The sequence below is a fragment of the Daucus carota genome, chromosome 1 (genome assembly GCF_001625215.2).
Source record: "Daucus carota subsp. sativus chromosome 1, DH1 v3.0, whole genome shotgun sequence".
Classification (NCBI taxonomy): Eukaryota; Viridiplantae; Streptophyta; class Magnoliopsida; order Apiales; family Apiaceae; genus Daucus; species Daucus carota.
Genome location: NC_030381.2, coordinates 33900742 through 33916619, shown reverse-complemented (window position 1 = coordinate 33916619; position 15878 = coordinate 33900742). Strand labels below are relative to the sequence as shown.

The following is a 15878-nucleotide window of genomic DNA, read 5'->3' as shown; positions in this document are numbered from 1 at the left end:
CTTTGATTTTGTAAAACTGGATGTCACAAAAACAATTTCCCTAGCACAGAACCAGTAATTTTTCAAGGGTAAATAGCTAATTTGAAAATAATGTCAGCCTGGCCTGATTATTAATAAAATGGATATTTTTTACATATCCCCTGCCTCCCAAGATGTAAATAATAAATATACAGTTTAGTTAACATACATTGATTTTGCACTGCAACTATCCCAGATGAGAATACACGATGCTTCATATTATGTCTTGAATTTATCTGAAAATATTCATTGTACTAATACTTTGTCATTCTTGTGGTCTGGCTTCTCTTAATAGTCACATGTGATACGTGAGATCACTCGAATCGAATTATTAAACAGGAAATTTTGCTTTTGCTCATTCTTACTAAAGCCTCCTTTGCTAAGCACTCAGCAGCTTCTTGCGGGTCATCTAGGTGCCTAATAAGATTTACAACCTCTTGATGCTTCATCACCTACAAAAAGGTGATAATGAAGTTGAATAAAAGTTACTTGGTGGTCTGTTGTTTGTGATCTTTTTGTTAGGAAGGACATGGGCAAGTTTCATTAGATTACCTCCCATATGCCAGTACTTGCCAAGACAACAAATTCAGTATCAGAGTCTATTTTTTCAGTTGAAACCAGAGGTTCAAAGCTTTTAGATGACCTTGTTCCTCCTGAGTTGTCTACGAAGCGTAACTTGGACATCTTAGCACCTGATATAACGGATTTAGGTGAGCAAGTGTATCAAGTCTGGTAGAATATCTACGTTGGTATATTTACTCCAGGAAGTAATAGTTGTGTTAGATATGGCCTCAAAAAGCAGAATTTGATAACTGTATAATATGGTAAATCGAGGTGCAAAGAGCATATCATTACCTGAGAACAATTTGTGAGACCAATTTCGCTTACTTGTCTGCTTATGTTTTCGGCCTACTTGGTGAGCCTCACCATCTTTACACACAATAGCTCTATACTCACCCATATGAGCCAGTACCAGCTTCTCTCCATTGATGACAATGGCAGATGCACAACCCACTCTCCACATATCATCACGCTTAGTGGTTTCCCTGATCTTTGCTCGCACGCCAAGATAAGCCTTTCTTATTGTTTCTTTGGCCTTCCTCCTCATTTCAGACTGCACATATATAATGAGAGTCTAATCCCTTATGAATCAGATATATTCAGCATGTCTTGAGATCAGTTACATAGCATACCTCTGGGGGCTTCTTATCAAATAGATGGGACTGCATGTACTTGGTAACCCGATCTCCTATCTGAGCATCAAAAACGCTGAAGAACCACAACTCCTGTCCTTTGTTTTCTTCTCTTTGCACCACAATCGAGTCTGAGTCTAGCTCATTTGCTTCACCTATCGATGATCTATCCTCGACTACGTGGAATCCATGTGAGATCGGCACCATCCATGAAGGCTTCTTTTCGTTCCGATCCTTTCTTTTGCTATGCCCAATGGCAAACTTTCTGAGCTTAAATGCCTGAATAAATGGGGATACAAAGTGCTTAGCAATACCCTTCAGTGAAGAGCGTAAAATCCCTCCCTACGACACACAATTTAGCGACATCGCACACACACTGAAGATACATTACATGATAGGAAACCGCTGTAAATCATGGAAATGTGGATATATGTGTGTATATAATAAAACGTTTAAAAGTACGAAATTGAAAAGGAAAGCATACCTTAAAGTTGAGATTTAGCTTCTTGATCCCCATGTACAGGGGGTGATTTACCGGCAGTGAGTCGATTATTATTATTGGAAGAAAGGGTAAAAGCTTGCAATTTCATTCAGCGAAAGAGAGGGAGGGTGAATTTGCAGTCAAAAATGAGTCTAGAAAGTATCTGATTATTTTTGAAGTAATCAATGCAAATCCTATTTTTCTGAAATCAGTTATGATAATAATATCCCCATGCAATGACCCCACGAGAGAATTTAAGTGGGGCCTAACTGTACGTTACTATGAGGAATTCAAAATAAAATACTCCGAAAAATGACTAGAACACGTTTTCTTGTTTTTTTTAACAAAAATTACCATATATTCATATTTAAATAATTTAGAACATCATGTTTCCAAAAAAATAAATTATGTACAAAATTATAAATCAACACGAGTTACCTATTGGTACGGATACAAAATTGTTTTCTACTTACAGTTTCCAAATTGATTTTTCACTTTTATCGGATACAATTATTATCTTCTGAATGTATTTTTTTTGTCAATCATCGATTATATGAAAATAGAATGGTTAATAAAAAATTTATTTACTCTATTTATATGGTTTGATATAGTTTTAGGGGTGCTTTTACAAAACTATGAATTTGGTTAAAATTCCAATTTTGAAATTTAGAATTCAGAGTTTTAATATTTCTAATTTGTATCAGTAATAATTCCAATTCCAATTCGGATTTTGAAATTTGTGATGAACTTTTTGGCGATTCATGAAATTGCAAATGGAATCGTCGTTTGGCACGTAAATGGAAATTTCCAAAATTCATCAACATGACTGCAATTGCTTTGATTCCTGAATAAGAAGATACGCACATGAAGAATTTCAGATAAATGTGTAAGAAGGTTTGGTAAAAGTCTGCAATCTCTGTTCCCCAGTCTGGTTTCGAATAACCAACAACTTTTGTATTGTCAAGGTGACAAAAATTCACAACATGTTTATCTTATATACAACTATCTTGTTGAATAACATATTTATCTTATATACAACTATCATATTGAATATATGAAAGTTAGAATACAATCATCTTACTTAATATATTGAAAGTTAAAATACAACTATCTTACTGAATATACTGAAAGTTAGAAGTGCTCCCAAGACGCTATATATAACATTTTATTGAATATTGTGAAGTTACAGTTTTTTCTAAGATCTTAAGGATATACTATCTTCAACCTCCTCCCCACTCCAACTCGAGACCTTAAGGTGTTAGGGAAATGACTTAATTGGATCATCTTATATCTTCGACCGACATTCGTGTTCTATTGACAAGATTTTCATCATAGAAAATTTTCAGCATCATCTGCTAGTGCATAGGAAGCAGAAGACCCTTTTATTATTTTAGTGCGAGACAGATTTCATGTAAATGATTCGAGGCAATGCTAAGATAGACTACTTTACGAAGCAAGGATCAAATATGAATTTATGTTTGTTGTAATGCAATGTGAGAAGTGTTAAACGGATATAAATTGGAAATATGTAATATCCACAGTTAAGAACTCATGAACCATATTCTTTTGCATATTGAAGCCGTTAAAAATAACCCAAATGTAGTCCAGAGCCACAAAAACATCCCCTCTATATCTCTGCATTTTTTCCTAAACTTCAGCTCAGCTCCTGATTTTCATTACAACAACAAACCAATCAACTTTCTACCCATACATTGAAAAAACTCGCAAGAATCCTTTGTTTTCTTGTAATCATTCGTATTTTTACACTAAATGATACAAGACCCGCGTTCTTGTAAATTTCTTCGTTACCTTTACGGATTTCATTCTATTCTCCCTGCAACCACATTGTAATATTCATATTACAGAATGATTCACCTCAGCATTTCAGCCCTTGTGAGGAGCCTCTTTCATTTTTTTAAATTGTTAATGTAGCTCTGTATTGATTATAATCTTGAGCCCGTTTTTTGTTGTGAATGCTCGATCACAACGCGATTTGAGACTTGTTGAACGTATTCTTCGTGTTCTTGTTGTCTAGTCCTTCGAACATGTCAACCGTGAAGGGCATATTGAAAGGTCTTAGATATATTTCACAAATATTTGGTACGTCCAATCTCTTTAATTCTCTTAAATTCATATAATCTCTTGCGGAAAGATTGTTTGTACGATATGATAATCGTTTCGGAAATGCAGAAAAAGAAGAAGAGGAGGAAGAGGAGGAAATACAAATAGGAGCTCCCACGGATGTAAAGCATGTTGCGCACATCGGAAATGATGGTCCATCTACGAATAAACCAAGCTGGGTACGTAATAATATTTAGCTTGATAAACTCGAAAACTCGTTATTTAAATTGGAGTAATAATTAAATAGTAACCACCTTTGGTAAAGTATTCATGTCTTTTTGCAGATGAAGGAAGCATCAAGTGAAGCTAAAAGTAATGGCAACAAAACCAACAAATCGTCCAATAAAGGTGTTTAATATACAATTTGCTTTTCCGCTATTTAACAAATCAATTATTTCCTGTCACATTTTCTCGAAAATCAAAATTATCTAAACATCCGATTAATATCAAATAGTCCGTCTCAGATTGAGATATATTCGTAAACCTTTTCCATAAGAAATTGATAATATGCACAATTGCAGATGGCCAAAACTCATCGGATGCTTCATCGGATAAAAAGAAGCAATCAAAACGCAATGCTGCAAAATCTTACATCAAGGATATTGGGTCATCGGCCCGAGATGCAACCAGCAATGTAAAGCCCAAGCGTGGCAAGAATCCAACTGGTGAATCACAGCAAAGTTCTATTGCGATGGAATCACCATCTCGAGAGCCCGGCTCGGCTAGAGCATCCCGTGCAAGGAAAAATAAAACAGGGGCCGGTAAATCTAAAGGCCCAAACGCTTCCAGCGACAACTTTGCTTCCTCCCCTGGGCCTAGCTACGAAAGGGACAATGGTAAGATATCCCAAAGACAGGCATCATGAAATTATTGAGTGTGAAATATTTGAAATGGAAAATACGATTAATTAAATTAACGAACCAAATATACTCGGTATATCAGCTCTCATCTGGTGCGTATCTTGGCTCGGAAAAAGTTCGAAAAATAAAATGTACGGAAGTCTTCTGTGCACTCCAATTATTTTGTAATTTTTTATAATTACTATGTTTTGTTGTATGTAGAACTATTGTTGTAGTTGTGTATAACAACATGATTGAAATGTTTATTTTTCATGATTAAGTGTTCTTTCAATTTGTACAAATTTCATTTTATTTTTCAAGTTTCTAGTCTCTGAAGTAGAGCTACATTTCTTCATTAAATATTGTAATTTCATAAAAATGCCAGAAAATAAATAAAAGTTGGTCCAGGAAATAATGTCTTAGACATGAAAAACAATCTACGAAGATGAATAAAATAAGATAATAGTTTCGGGAATTATAACATGCAGTAACAAATATACCCTGAGAAAACAAATCAGATAAGAAAACCAGGCTCAATATCAGAAGATCTCAAATCAACAAAGCAACAGAAAAAGAATCCTCAAACCAAAAGCAACTTTACACAAACCAAAACAAGAAAGAAAAGAACAGCTGTGTCAACTACCATTGCTGACTCTCCTGGGATACACCTCTGGCAGGAATAGATGAGGTTTTGTGATGAGACAACTCTCTGTGACTTCCACAGAGTGTAAAGATATTTTGGATCCTCTTTTGCCTAGCAACAGATGTATCTTGGCTAGCCAATGGTGCTAGTGCAGAGCGCGGCTTAGACGGAGCTGAATTCTGATCAAGAAGAGGTCCTTCTGCAGTAGTATACACTGTCTTTTCCTGTATTACCTCTTTCTGCACTTCATCAACCAGATTTTCTTTGCCATCATCCTCATCGATTTCTTCCTCCTCGTCCTCATACACAGTGCTTAAACATGTCTTGTTTGTAAAATTTGAGGCACTTAAATCCTGATTAACAGCTTCATCACAGCTAGAGTTGCTCATATTCAGACATGTGCCTATCATAGCTTCAGCAATGTTATTTTCTATTTTATGAGTTACCACCATGTCAAAGTCCAGTGACTTGTCCAAATCCATTGATTTCTCCATCCCTGGATCTTCATCGGTATAAATCTCTAACAGTTTCTTTGCAAAGTTGCATTTCTCCAACTCCACTGGTCTGTTTTTCTCTTTGGAGTTCTGTAACTCTGATTCAATATCCTCCAACCGTTGCCTCAATACTTCGAGTTCCTGCTGCTGTTGCAAAATCTTTTCTTCCATTTTCCTCCTTTCCATTTCAACTAGTGTATCTGCCATTCTCTGGCATTCCTGTATCTTGTCCTCCAACTCGATTTTCAGTATCGCTGTCTGTTCATTTACCTTTAAACTAATTACCTCCTCTTCGTTTGTTACTGGATCTTTCTCTTCCACTCTTGTAAGTTTGGCTCTCAGTGCAGAAATCTCCTCTTCTTTCTTCATAAGCTCTTTCTGGGCATCATTACGCTCTTTCTCTCTAATCTTGTTCTCCATTTGCAGCTTGTATATGAACTGATCCATAGCATCAATCCTTGAGCCTAAAATAACTGCTGATGAAGAATCTTCAGCACCTTTATCTTTGATTGGCGTATGAGGGCCACGTACAATGCATTTCGCCTTGGCCCCATATTCCAATGTTGCAATGGTTTTATGCATCTCCTTCGGATCGGGACTCGCGCACAATACCATCAGGATTTTAGATTTTTCATCCTCAAAAGAATCCTAAAAAATAAAAGAAAATTTGCAATCGACTAATAAATAGAAAATGATTATCAGAACGTGAGAATCATGTTAGGAATATGTACCTGGAGAAGCATTGTTAGTTTGCTATCTCTAAATGGTACGTGAGAATCACCGTTGGCAATGGACTCTACGACACGCTTCAGAGCTATGTTCCCCTGGTTGATTTTTGCCGTCTGAACTTTGAGAAAAACATAAACAAATTACAATGTCAATGGGTATTACAAATAGAAAACTATTGCAGAACCAACATGAGAAAGAGAAAGTAGAAACCCAGGTATCTAAATTAGGATTTAAGAAATAATAAGAAAACTTTGCCTGCATTTTCGCATCCAACCCAGTTTGTCCAGCCTGTTCAATATTTTCAGAACCTGCCATATCAACAAGCATAAGACGTCCTCCAACTGCTGGAACATCCAAAATAATCTGCCAAATGAAAACATAGCGAAACTTATTTTGCAAATTTTGGCAATAATTAGCTACAACATATTCACAAATCAAGATACGTCAAAGTTCAAACCATGCAATGGCTTCGAGAGCTTCTCTCATTACAGAGAGTGCTTTTCACAATTCTGCGCTTCTCCACTTTCTGTATTTCCTTTGATATCTTCGCAGCCTCATTTCCAGATATAAAAGTTGCATTTCTCGCTTTCTTCCCCATTACTTCTAGTCTGACCTGCACATTTAAACTCAAAGCAAACTAAATTACCAGATTAAAAAAAGTGTGGGACCTAAAAAGAAGCATGCTTTGACAAGCAAGGGAACTGAGGTCGGCATTATGACCACTATATATTACGGAGAATGTATATGACGGAGCCTACTTAACACATTAGAACCAATAAGAAAAGGTTATTGTATTGCAAGCGCATGCACATTTGAACTAAAAAGTAAAACTTATTTAACAGATTTAGCATGGGTAAATAATAAAGTAGCATTCAGTGTCAAGTAAAAGGACTTCTGAAGGCAAAAGTTGATGAGCTAGTTTGATACAACCTAACTATATGCTATTTAAAATAATGATGATTTGGACACATTTTTATGAACTAATACACTGAGAATAAGATAAAATCTGAATTTAAGGCCTAAAACACACAGGAAATCAATAAAATATAAGTAATCCAAAGTCAGACGAAACAGTGTAACAAAGCTCACGTGATTTAGTCAATTCAGGATGGCACTTGGTCACATTCTATTTATTTACACAACTTAATAGACAAAATCTCTGTTTCTCTTATTAAGCATATAAATTATTTAATCTAGTGGAGGATTAAGTCTTGCTTCTCCAACCTTCTTAACATTTCCATTACTCTCTTAACCTCCATTTTCCAAAATACCTCTCAGGCTCTCAGAGTCAGAGTCTCGGAGACAACAAGATAAAGTGATTGTATTCCAAGTGCATCCACGTTCAAACTCGAAAATAGAACTTGTTTAGGACTCTCAAACATACACAGAACAGGACAAAATCATTCTGCAAAAAAAAAAACAAGAACTGTAGTAGGGGCCATAGGGCACAGATGCACGTGCTAGTGATACACTATATATATATGACATTTAAATCACAAAATTTAGCAAATCTAGGAAAAACTGTGACTCAACACATAAAAAAACATGCAATTTCAATTCAGAGGCCCAACAGTACACACAGAAAACCAACAAAATCATATAAAGGAAGCCTAAATTTGGACTTTTACAGGAAGCGTAAACAATGTAAAAGCTATCTCAATTTGGTCAAGTCAGATAGGAACTCGGCAAACATTCTATTTAATTGCATAACTTGAACAAATTTAATAGCAGAAAGTACACAATAGACATTCGAAATGATATACTTTTTCATACTGACAGTCCATGTCACATAAGAAAATTTGAGTCTACCATTAGTTCCTCACTTTATCCTTGAAAATGAGAAGAGGTCAAGGCCACATCTTAGCAGAGGTCTCTTCATTTTTTAAGAGCTTAGGAGCAAAATTCTTTCCACAAACTACAACATATCCTGATGCAATTCTCTAACTCAAGCTTGATCTTTAGTATCAAACCTCACAATTCACATTAGACAAGCAAATCCATTATAAATGTAAGAAAGTCCAATAGAACTCTTATTGATCATATCACACATCACAAAGCAAGAACTAAAATAACTTATCTAACAAAATTGAATACGTAACAGCTAATTCTAACCTTAGATGCATTGCCTTTCGACCAAGCAAGACTAAACCCTCCACCACCATTACTCGACAACAGATCATAAATCTCCTCATTATAAATTTCCAGAACAGTCACCTGAACAAAACTCCCAGCCTTCTTAATATTCCCATCACCCTCTTCATCCCCACCTCCCAAAATACCCCGTAAAGACCTATACACAATCCCTTGCTGCTTATGACCCCCAAACATGGTATAACTCTTCCCCGAACCAGTCGGTCCATACATCATTATAGTACATTTATCCCCTAATTTCACAGCATCAATTCTTGACTCAACAAAACTCTTATAGAACACATCAAGATTCTCATTTTCAGACAATGACACCCCATCAAGACCAAAATCTCTGTACCCAAATTCAGTCCTGACCCGAATCGAGTTTTGACCGGAATTAACAATCAATGCTGAAATGGGGTTTTGTTTCTTCTCATTGTGGTCTCTGATTCTTGCAATTACCTCAACTGGGTGATCAGAAAGAAGGGTTTCTTTAGGGTTTGGAGTGGGCTTTGTGAGATTGAAATTCAAGTTGTGCTTTGATTTGGGGGTTCTTGAATTGGAATGAACATGGGTCGGGTTGGTTCTTGACGACCCGGATGGGGTTGAATTCACATGGGGTTTTGGTGTTAAACCCATGTTTCTAAAGAAGCCCAGAAAGTTTCTCGATGAATTATACAGATTATAGTGTGAATCAAAGTTTCTTGACTATTACATATTGTGTGTGTATTGTATGTATATGGAAAGATTTCTTGTTGAGGTGATTAAAGATGATTGAGACATTAAAAGGAGAAAGTTGTTTTTTCTTGAAGAGTGAAATTTGAAATTGAAGAGAGAATAGCCGTTACAAGAAGAGATGATGTTTAAAGATCAAATTTTTCGTGGGCGTAGATTGAGTTCATTTGATTTTGGGCGCCAATGTTCTTTAAGTAGTGCAAGACTGCAAGTGTGTGACATATAACTAAAATCAAATTAACACTTAACCTCAATGGAGATCAAAAAATTTTGGAGTCTTCGGTCACTACACAGCAACTACAAGATTTACTGTTAAAATAATTTGGCAATTAATGTACATTATTAAATTTTTTTATCCTGCATTTCTAGTAATGTAATATTAATAATTTACAGTATTCTTATCCTGCATTTCTAGTAATGTATTATTAATATTCTTGTGCTGTAACATTATTAAAATATAGTTGTAATCTGTAATATTTTGATGATTTGATATATATTTGTATCTTTATATATAATATTTTTTATGTCTCTAATGTGGTTTATCTTAGGTGATAAGAATTTTACACGTATTTTATGGCTTTTAAAAGATGTAGTTACATAAATAATTTATTTTTTTCTTATGAATGAAAATTCAGCGTTTAAATTTTTACACACACAAAAAAATCACAAGAATAACTTATGAAACTATATTTTACAAGAGTCCTAAATATGTGCTAAGCAGTAGAAAAAACTATAAACTAATGAAAGGGACATAAGGAGCAATAATAACATAAAATGATGCATTATAGAGACAACTATCGAAAATTAACTTTTTCTCTCTATTTATTTATCTTGAAAATCGTAATAAGATAAAGTTATTAAAATTTTTGAAGATAAATTTAGGAGATATCTTAGACTCATGAGCTAGTCAATTGAAACTTTAATAGCGAAAGATGATGCATCATATCACTCAAATACACTTCGGCCCTGTTTGGAAATTAGAGGTTTGAGGTGTTTTAGATGTTTGACCACTAAAATAAGCTAATATCAGTGTTTGATAGTTAGTGGATTGAAATAGAGGTTTGGATCCAAAAAGCTAATTTTGAAAAAGCTACCTTGAGGAGCTTTTTGGATTAGCGGTTTTGGTTTGTGTCAAAAAAAGCTAATCAATCGGCTATTACCAAACAGTTTTACGAGAAACAGCTAATTCAATCCGCTAGTCAAAACATCTAATTCAATCAGTTAGTCAAAACAGCTAATTCGATCCGCTAACAACTAACAACTAACCGCTAATTCTCAAACAGGGCCAAATATCTTATGAGATAAGGTAAATTGTTTGAAGTCATTGATTTCATATTCATGATTTATTGAATTTTTAGAATTCTAATTACGATTTTCCCTGATTTTAATTTTCCATCGGCTCATTTTATATTATTGTTGCTATATATAAAGATATAAACATACGGCACATCATCAAAATATTACATACTGTCACTATGTATAAATGATGCTATAAAAATTATAGTTGAGTGGTTAGTTTCTAAAGACGCAATAAGTTTAGTGACAAAAAAAATATCATAATGCTAGTAATTAAATCCAAACCTAAGTTGGTGGCAAACAAAAAATCCAAACCTAACATTAGTGAGTAAAAGGAAAAAAATTTAGTTGGGTGGTAAGTTTCTAAAAGCACAATAAGTTGAGTGACAAAAAAAAATCTATTTTCCTCTTTATATATAATATTTTTTATGTCTCCAATGTCGTTTACCTTGGGTGATAAGAATTTTACACGTATTTTATGGCTTTTAAAAGATGTAGTTACATAAATAATTTATTTTTTCTTATGAATGAAAATTCAGCGTTTAAATTTTTACACACACAAAAAAATCACAAGAATAACTTATGAAACTATGTTTTACAAGAGTCCTAAATACGTGCTAAGCAGTAGAAAAAACTATAAACTAATGAAAGGGACACATGGAGTAATAATAACATAAAATGATGCATTATAGAGGACAATCATCGAAAATTAAGTTTTCCTCTCTATTAATTTATCTTGAAATTTGTAATAAGATAAAGTTATTAAAATTTTTGAAGATAAATTTAGGAGAGATCTTAGACTCATGAGCTAGTCGATTGAAACTTTAATAGCGAAAGATGATGCATCATATCACTCAAATACGTTTGGAAGTTTGAGGTTTGAGGAGTTTTAGAGGTTTGACCACTAAAATAAGCTAATATTAGTGTTTGATAGTTAGTGGATGGAAATAGAGGTTTGGATTCAAAAAGCTAATTTTGAAAAAGCTACTTTGAGGAGCTTTTTTGATTAGCGGTTTTGGTTTGTGTTAGAAAAAACTAATCAATCGGCTATTACCAAACAGTTTTACGAGAAACAGCTAATTCAATCCGCTAGTCAAAACATCTAATTCAATCAGTTAGTCAAAACAGCTAATTCGATCCGCTAACAGCTAACCGCTAACCGCTAATTCCCAAACAGGGCCAAATATCTTATGAGAGAAGGTAAATTGTTTGAAGTCATTGATTTCATATTCATGATTTATTGAATTTTTAGAATTCTAAGTACGATTTTTTCTGATTTTAATTTTTCATCAGCTCATTTTATATTATTGTTGCTATATATAAAGATATAAACATACGACACATCATCAAAATATTACATACTATCACTATGTATAAATGATGCTACAAAAAATTATCATAATGGTAGTAATCAAATCCGAACCTAAGTTGGTGGCTAAAAATAAAACCAAACCTAACATTAGTGTGTAAAAGAGAAAAAAAATTAGTTGGGTGGTAAGTTTCTAAAAACACAATAAGTTGAGTGGTAAAAAAATCTATTTTCCCTATGTATTATATAAATATATTATTATTATTATTATATATACAATCGGGGTCGGGGATCGGGGCGGGGAGACACGAATCCCCGACCCCACCCCGATCCTCGAATTTTTTTATAAAATTTTCCCCGATCCCCGCCCCGACTCCGAAAAATTTCCCGAATACCCGACCCAAACGAGACGGGGATTGGATCGGGGTCGAGCGGGGCGGGGTGAATGCCCATCTCTAATGAATGTTGACGAACGAAGAAGTGACGGGTAGAACCCTAATTTGGAGGTCTGCTCTCAAAACTGAGTGATTGTTTCTTTTTAAACTTTATCAAAAGATATTTAGTCTAGTTTAAAGAGGATCCTGCATTGCAATTAATAGAAATTCAATTTTGTGTGATCAATAAATATTTCAAACCACCATCATAAATGAATAAGGGGTGGACTTTGTATTCCCCTAAACAATCTTATGGAGCAACAAAATATATATGCACATGCATCGCTTTCTTTAAGTGCCGGTGGAGCTCATATTCAACCCAGGAACGCCCAACAAACACTTTAATGGCGAGAAGGACTTGCATGCAGACAGTCATAGTCTCCCTGGAAAGTGATCATGTATAAATTGTAATGTTTGAAAATGCAGCATACACAGTGATAACTCGATCTACAGGAAAAAAAGGCTACTTTTGTTATTCAATACCAACAGTTATATGTGTATATGCTGGCAGCATCTACTTCAATAATCTGTGCCTCAAACAAAATTTCAACGAAGTGTGTTCATGAGCACATGCTAAGCACTAAACTTTATATGTTTGTGACATTTTAATTAGTGTGATTATTATATATGCAGAGGATTCATCATTATTAAAAAATAAGAGCCAATAAAATGATTCATACTTATATACTATAATATTTAGTGCTAATTAGCATGCATGTGCCCACAGCACACTCTAGATGAAAAACCGAAAAATATTACTTCACATTAAAGGTTTAATTGGAAAATAATTTTTATTGTAATAATTTTTATAGATCTAGCAGGTTTATGAAAGCAGTGACACAGAGCAAATACTTTTCACAGTCTCGAATCGGTGTTTGTTTGGGTACTAATAATCCTAGCTACTGATGTGTTAAAGAGAAAAATATATAAGATAACATGATGTTTCTTAAAATGCCAGGTGAGAAGTGTTAAATAGAAACAATAGTGTAGATAAGAGGAGCAATATATTCAAAAATACTACAGTGTTTTGATGTAGCTAGCATTTAAATCTAAGATTATCAGGTAGGTGTTGAGGCATTAAATCTTTAACATGGAAGCTTTAATGCCAACCGCATTTAGAAGAATATTGTATGTGAAAACAGAAATCAGAGATGTAACTTAGATTTGGCACTGCTATAAATACCTGGTTGGTGATTGATCAAATATCATATATTCAATATCATTGTCTGTTTTAGGTTTAAAGATGATGAATAGTAACAGTGCAATGAAATCATTATGTGTGCTGTCGTTGCTTCTGTTGGTGAGTGTTGCGGTGGCTAGGAATGTGAGGCATGTTGATGCTGAGGAGAAGACTTTTGTTGGTGGTGGTAAGGGTGGTGGATTTGGTGGGGGAGCTGGTGGTGGAGCTGGAGGTGGCGGAGGATTAGGAGGGGGTTCTGGGGGAGGACTTGGTGGTGGAGGAGGTGGACTAGGAGGAGGAGCTGGAGGGGGAGGTGGTCTTGGTGGGGGACATGGATTAGGTGGTGGAGGAGGTAAGGGTGGCGGATTTGGAGGGGGTGCTGGTGGTGGTGCTGGAGGAGGAGGAGGATTAGGAGGTGGTGCTGGTGGAGGAGGAGGTAAAGGTGGTGGATTTGGAGGAGGTGCTGGTGGTGGTGCTGGGGGAGGATCCGGTGGTGGATTTGGAGGAGGTGCTGGTGGTGGTGCTGGTGGAGGAGTCGGAGGAGGATCCGGTGGTGGATTTGGAGGAGGTGCTGGTGGTGGTGCTGGGGGAGGAGTTGGAGGAGGATCGGGTGGTGGATTTGGCGGAGGTGCTGGTGGTGGTGGAGGAGCTGGTGGTGGGGTAGGAGGAGGATCAGGTGGTGGATTTGGAGGAGGAGCTGGTGGAGGGGCAGGTGGAGGAGCTGGAGGTGGTGCAGGAGGAGGATTCGGAGGGGGAGCTGGTGGTGGTGCTGGGGGAGGATTCGGAGGAGGAGCAGGTGGAGGTGGTGGCTTTGGAGACAAACACTGAAATAGAGATACCAGCACCAGTTGATGAGCTTGCTGCTTGCTTGCATGCATGCATGGTTCACCCATCATTGAGTATTGTTTAAGCATATCCCTCAAACTACTTGAATTAATGCAACTATATGTATGTATCTGATTAAGATTATATGGAATATTTGCATCAAAAAAAAAGAAGAAGATTATATGGAATATTGATAAATGTTACCTACTCCAATTATAAGAGTAAACTACTTTGTTTTTGCATGGCTAGCTTGTTGACTGTTACTATAATCTACTACTATAAATCAATGCAAAATGGAAAAAATCGTGCATGCGTGTCCAACCCAATTAAGTCAGGTTAATACTTTTTAACCCAATTATATATGTATCGAGTTGAAAAAAATCGGATTGGATCAGGTGAAATATGGTCGGTTTGGATTAGATTGGTCGGTTTTACCAACCCGTATACACCCCTAATCACACAAGTCATGCAATCTTCTGTTTTGGCTTTATCAGCTCTGCTCTGGAGTACATGCATGAAGACAACAGCTCAAGCCAAGCTCGTTCCTGAAAATCAAAATCGAGAGGCCGTTTAACATTTTGAAAATAAGTACAACAAAAAGATGTGCATTGTAATTAGACTGAGAGGTTGATGGATACAATAAGAAGGTGAATTTACCCAGGGCATTCGCAGGAGAAACAGGGGTCCGGAAGAAATTAGCTGATACAACTATTAACAACACTCTTTTCAGACAACTCCAATAGCTTCTAAGTCTTAAACCAAAATATGAGGAATACAGGGAAATAATCAACTTGAACAGTATCCTAGTGATTTCTTAAATCACTAACATCCATTAGTCATGCCTTATCTTTAGCTACCGTCCCTCCTCTCCTAAATCTTATTTTATAATAAATTTTGAAAACAAACATGTTCTTTCTCTTCACCTATTACAATAATGCTAACTTTTAATAATAAAATAGTGTATAAGGAATGAATATAAGGAATATTGTTGGAGGTGAGAATAGCTGGAGTATTATCTTAAGTCACTAGGATCCAATATTTTATATTATATTTAAGGAATGTGCTAAGATACTGCTGGAGATGCTCTCACTCAATTTGCCACTTAATATGTTGTCTTTATTGTCAATAGTTTTTCACACAATTTGCCACTAGCAGCTTCCCTATATGGTGTCCTAGCCATCCCTTAAAAAGTTAGGATGCCCACTTCATTCCTCATACTATTTTGAACAATAAAATATTCACTTCTCTCCTTTTCCCCCTCTTTTCCTCCTTTCTCTCTCCTAGTTACAAGTTGAATATAATATTATAATAATAATAGGGAATAAAAATAGGGAATGTTGTTGGAGTTCCCATTCAATAAAATATAATAATCTCTTAAAAAATGAATATTTTATTATATGTTTAGGAAACATGTTAGGACTCAGCTGGAGCCCGGAGATGCTCTAATAGGT

At 35.5% G+C, this 15878-nt stretch overlaps 4 protein-coding genes across 4 annotated transcripts; 2 read left to right on the top strand and 2 right to left on the bottom strand.

Moving 5' to 3' along the window:
- Positions 1-109: 109 nt before the first annotated feature.
- On the bottom strand, positions 110-1651 carry LOC108204312 (putative protein phosphatase 2C-like protein 44). Its single transcript, XM_017373686.2, has 4 exons — positions 1212-1651; positions 874-1132; positions 571-710; positions 110-470 (listed from the first exon to the last, which is right to left on the bottom strand). Exons 1-4 carry the CDS (start codon positions 1416-1418, stop codon positions 333-335), a joined length of 744 nt encoding a protein of 247 aa, XP_017229175.2. The 5' UTR covers positions 1419-1651; the 3' UTR covers positions 110-332.
- Positions 1652-3403: 1752 nt separating this feature from the next.
- Positions 3404-4925, top strand: LOC108200011 (CRIB domain-containing protein RIC5). The gene is made up of 4 exons (XM_017368065.2): positions 3404-3792; positions 3883-3992; positions 4098-4161; positions 4335-4925. Exons 1-4 carry the CDS (start codon positions 3738-3740, stop codon positions 4676-4678), a joined length of 573 nt encoding a protein of 190 aa, XP_017223554.1. The 5' UTR covers positions 3404-3737; the 3' UTR covers positions 4679-4925.
- Positions 4926-5171: 246 nt separating this feature from the next.
- On the bottom strand, positions 5172-9563 carry LOC108211479 (kinesin-like protein KIN-10A). The gene is made up of 5 exons (XM_017383091.2): positions 8631-9563; positions 6976-7131; positions 6774-6881; positions 6521-6631; positions 5172-6437 (listed from the first exon to the last, which is right to left on the bottom strand). Exons 1-5 carry the CDS (start codon positions 9285-9287, stop codon positions 5292-5294), a joined length of 2178 nt encoding a protein of 725 aa, XP_017238580.1. The 5' UTR covers positions 9288-9563; the 3' UTR covers positions 5172-5291.
- Positions 9564-13665: 4102 nt separating this feature from the next.
- LOC108221420 (glycine-rich cell wall structural protein) lies at positions 13666-14430 on the top strand. The gene has a single exon (XM_017395300.2). The coding sequence runs from the start codon at positions 13666-13668 to the stop codon at positions 14428-14430; it is 765 nt and encodes a 254-aa protein (XP_017250789.2).
- Positions 14431-15878: the final 1448 nt, after the last annotated feature.

Bases quoted from the DNA above. Each gene is read 5' to 3' on its own strand.
- LOC108204312 (XM_017373686.2), bottom strand. From the start codon at position 1,418: ATGGTGCCGATCTCACATGGATTCCACGTAGTCGAGGATAGATCATCG. The intron at 711-873 runs GTAATGATATGC...CCGTTATATCAG, and splicing joins GTCTCACAAATTGTTCTCAG to GTGCTAAGATGTCCAAGTTA. The intron at 471-570 runs GTAATCTAATGA...ACCTTTTTGTAG, and splicing joins CAAGTACTGGCATATGGGAG to GTGATGAAGCATCAAGAGGT.
- LOC108200011 (XM_017368065.2), top strand. From the start codon at position 3,738: ATGTCAACCGTGAAGGGCATATTGAAAGGTCTTAGATATATTTCACAA. The intron at 3,793-3,882 runs GTACGTCCAATC...TCGGAAATGCAG, and splicing joins ATATATTTCACAAATATTTG to AAAAAGAAGAAGAGGAGGAA. The intron at 3,993-4,097 runs GTACGTAATAAT...GTCTTTTTGCAG, and splicing joins CTACGAATAAACCAAGCTGG to ATGAAGGAAGCATCAAGTGA.
- LOC108211479 (XM_017383091.2), bottom strand. From the start codon at position 9,287: ATGGGTTTAACACCAAAACCCCATGTGAATTCAACCCCATCCGGGTCG. The intron at 6,632-6,773 runs GCAAAGTTTTCT...CTCAAAGTTCAG, and splicing joins GGTTGGATGCGAAAATGCAG to ACGGCAAAAATCAACCAGGG. The intron at 6,438-6,520 runs GTACATATTCCT...TTTATTTTTTAG, and splicing joins AACTAACAATGCTTCTCCAG to GATTCTTTTGAGGATGAAAA.
- LOC108221420 (XM_017395300.2), top strand. From the start codon at position 13,666: ATGATGAATAGTAACAGTGCAATGAAATCATTATGTGTGCTGTCGTTG.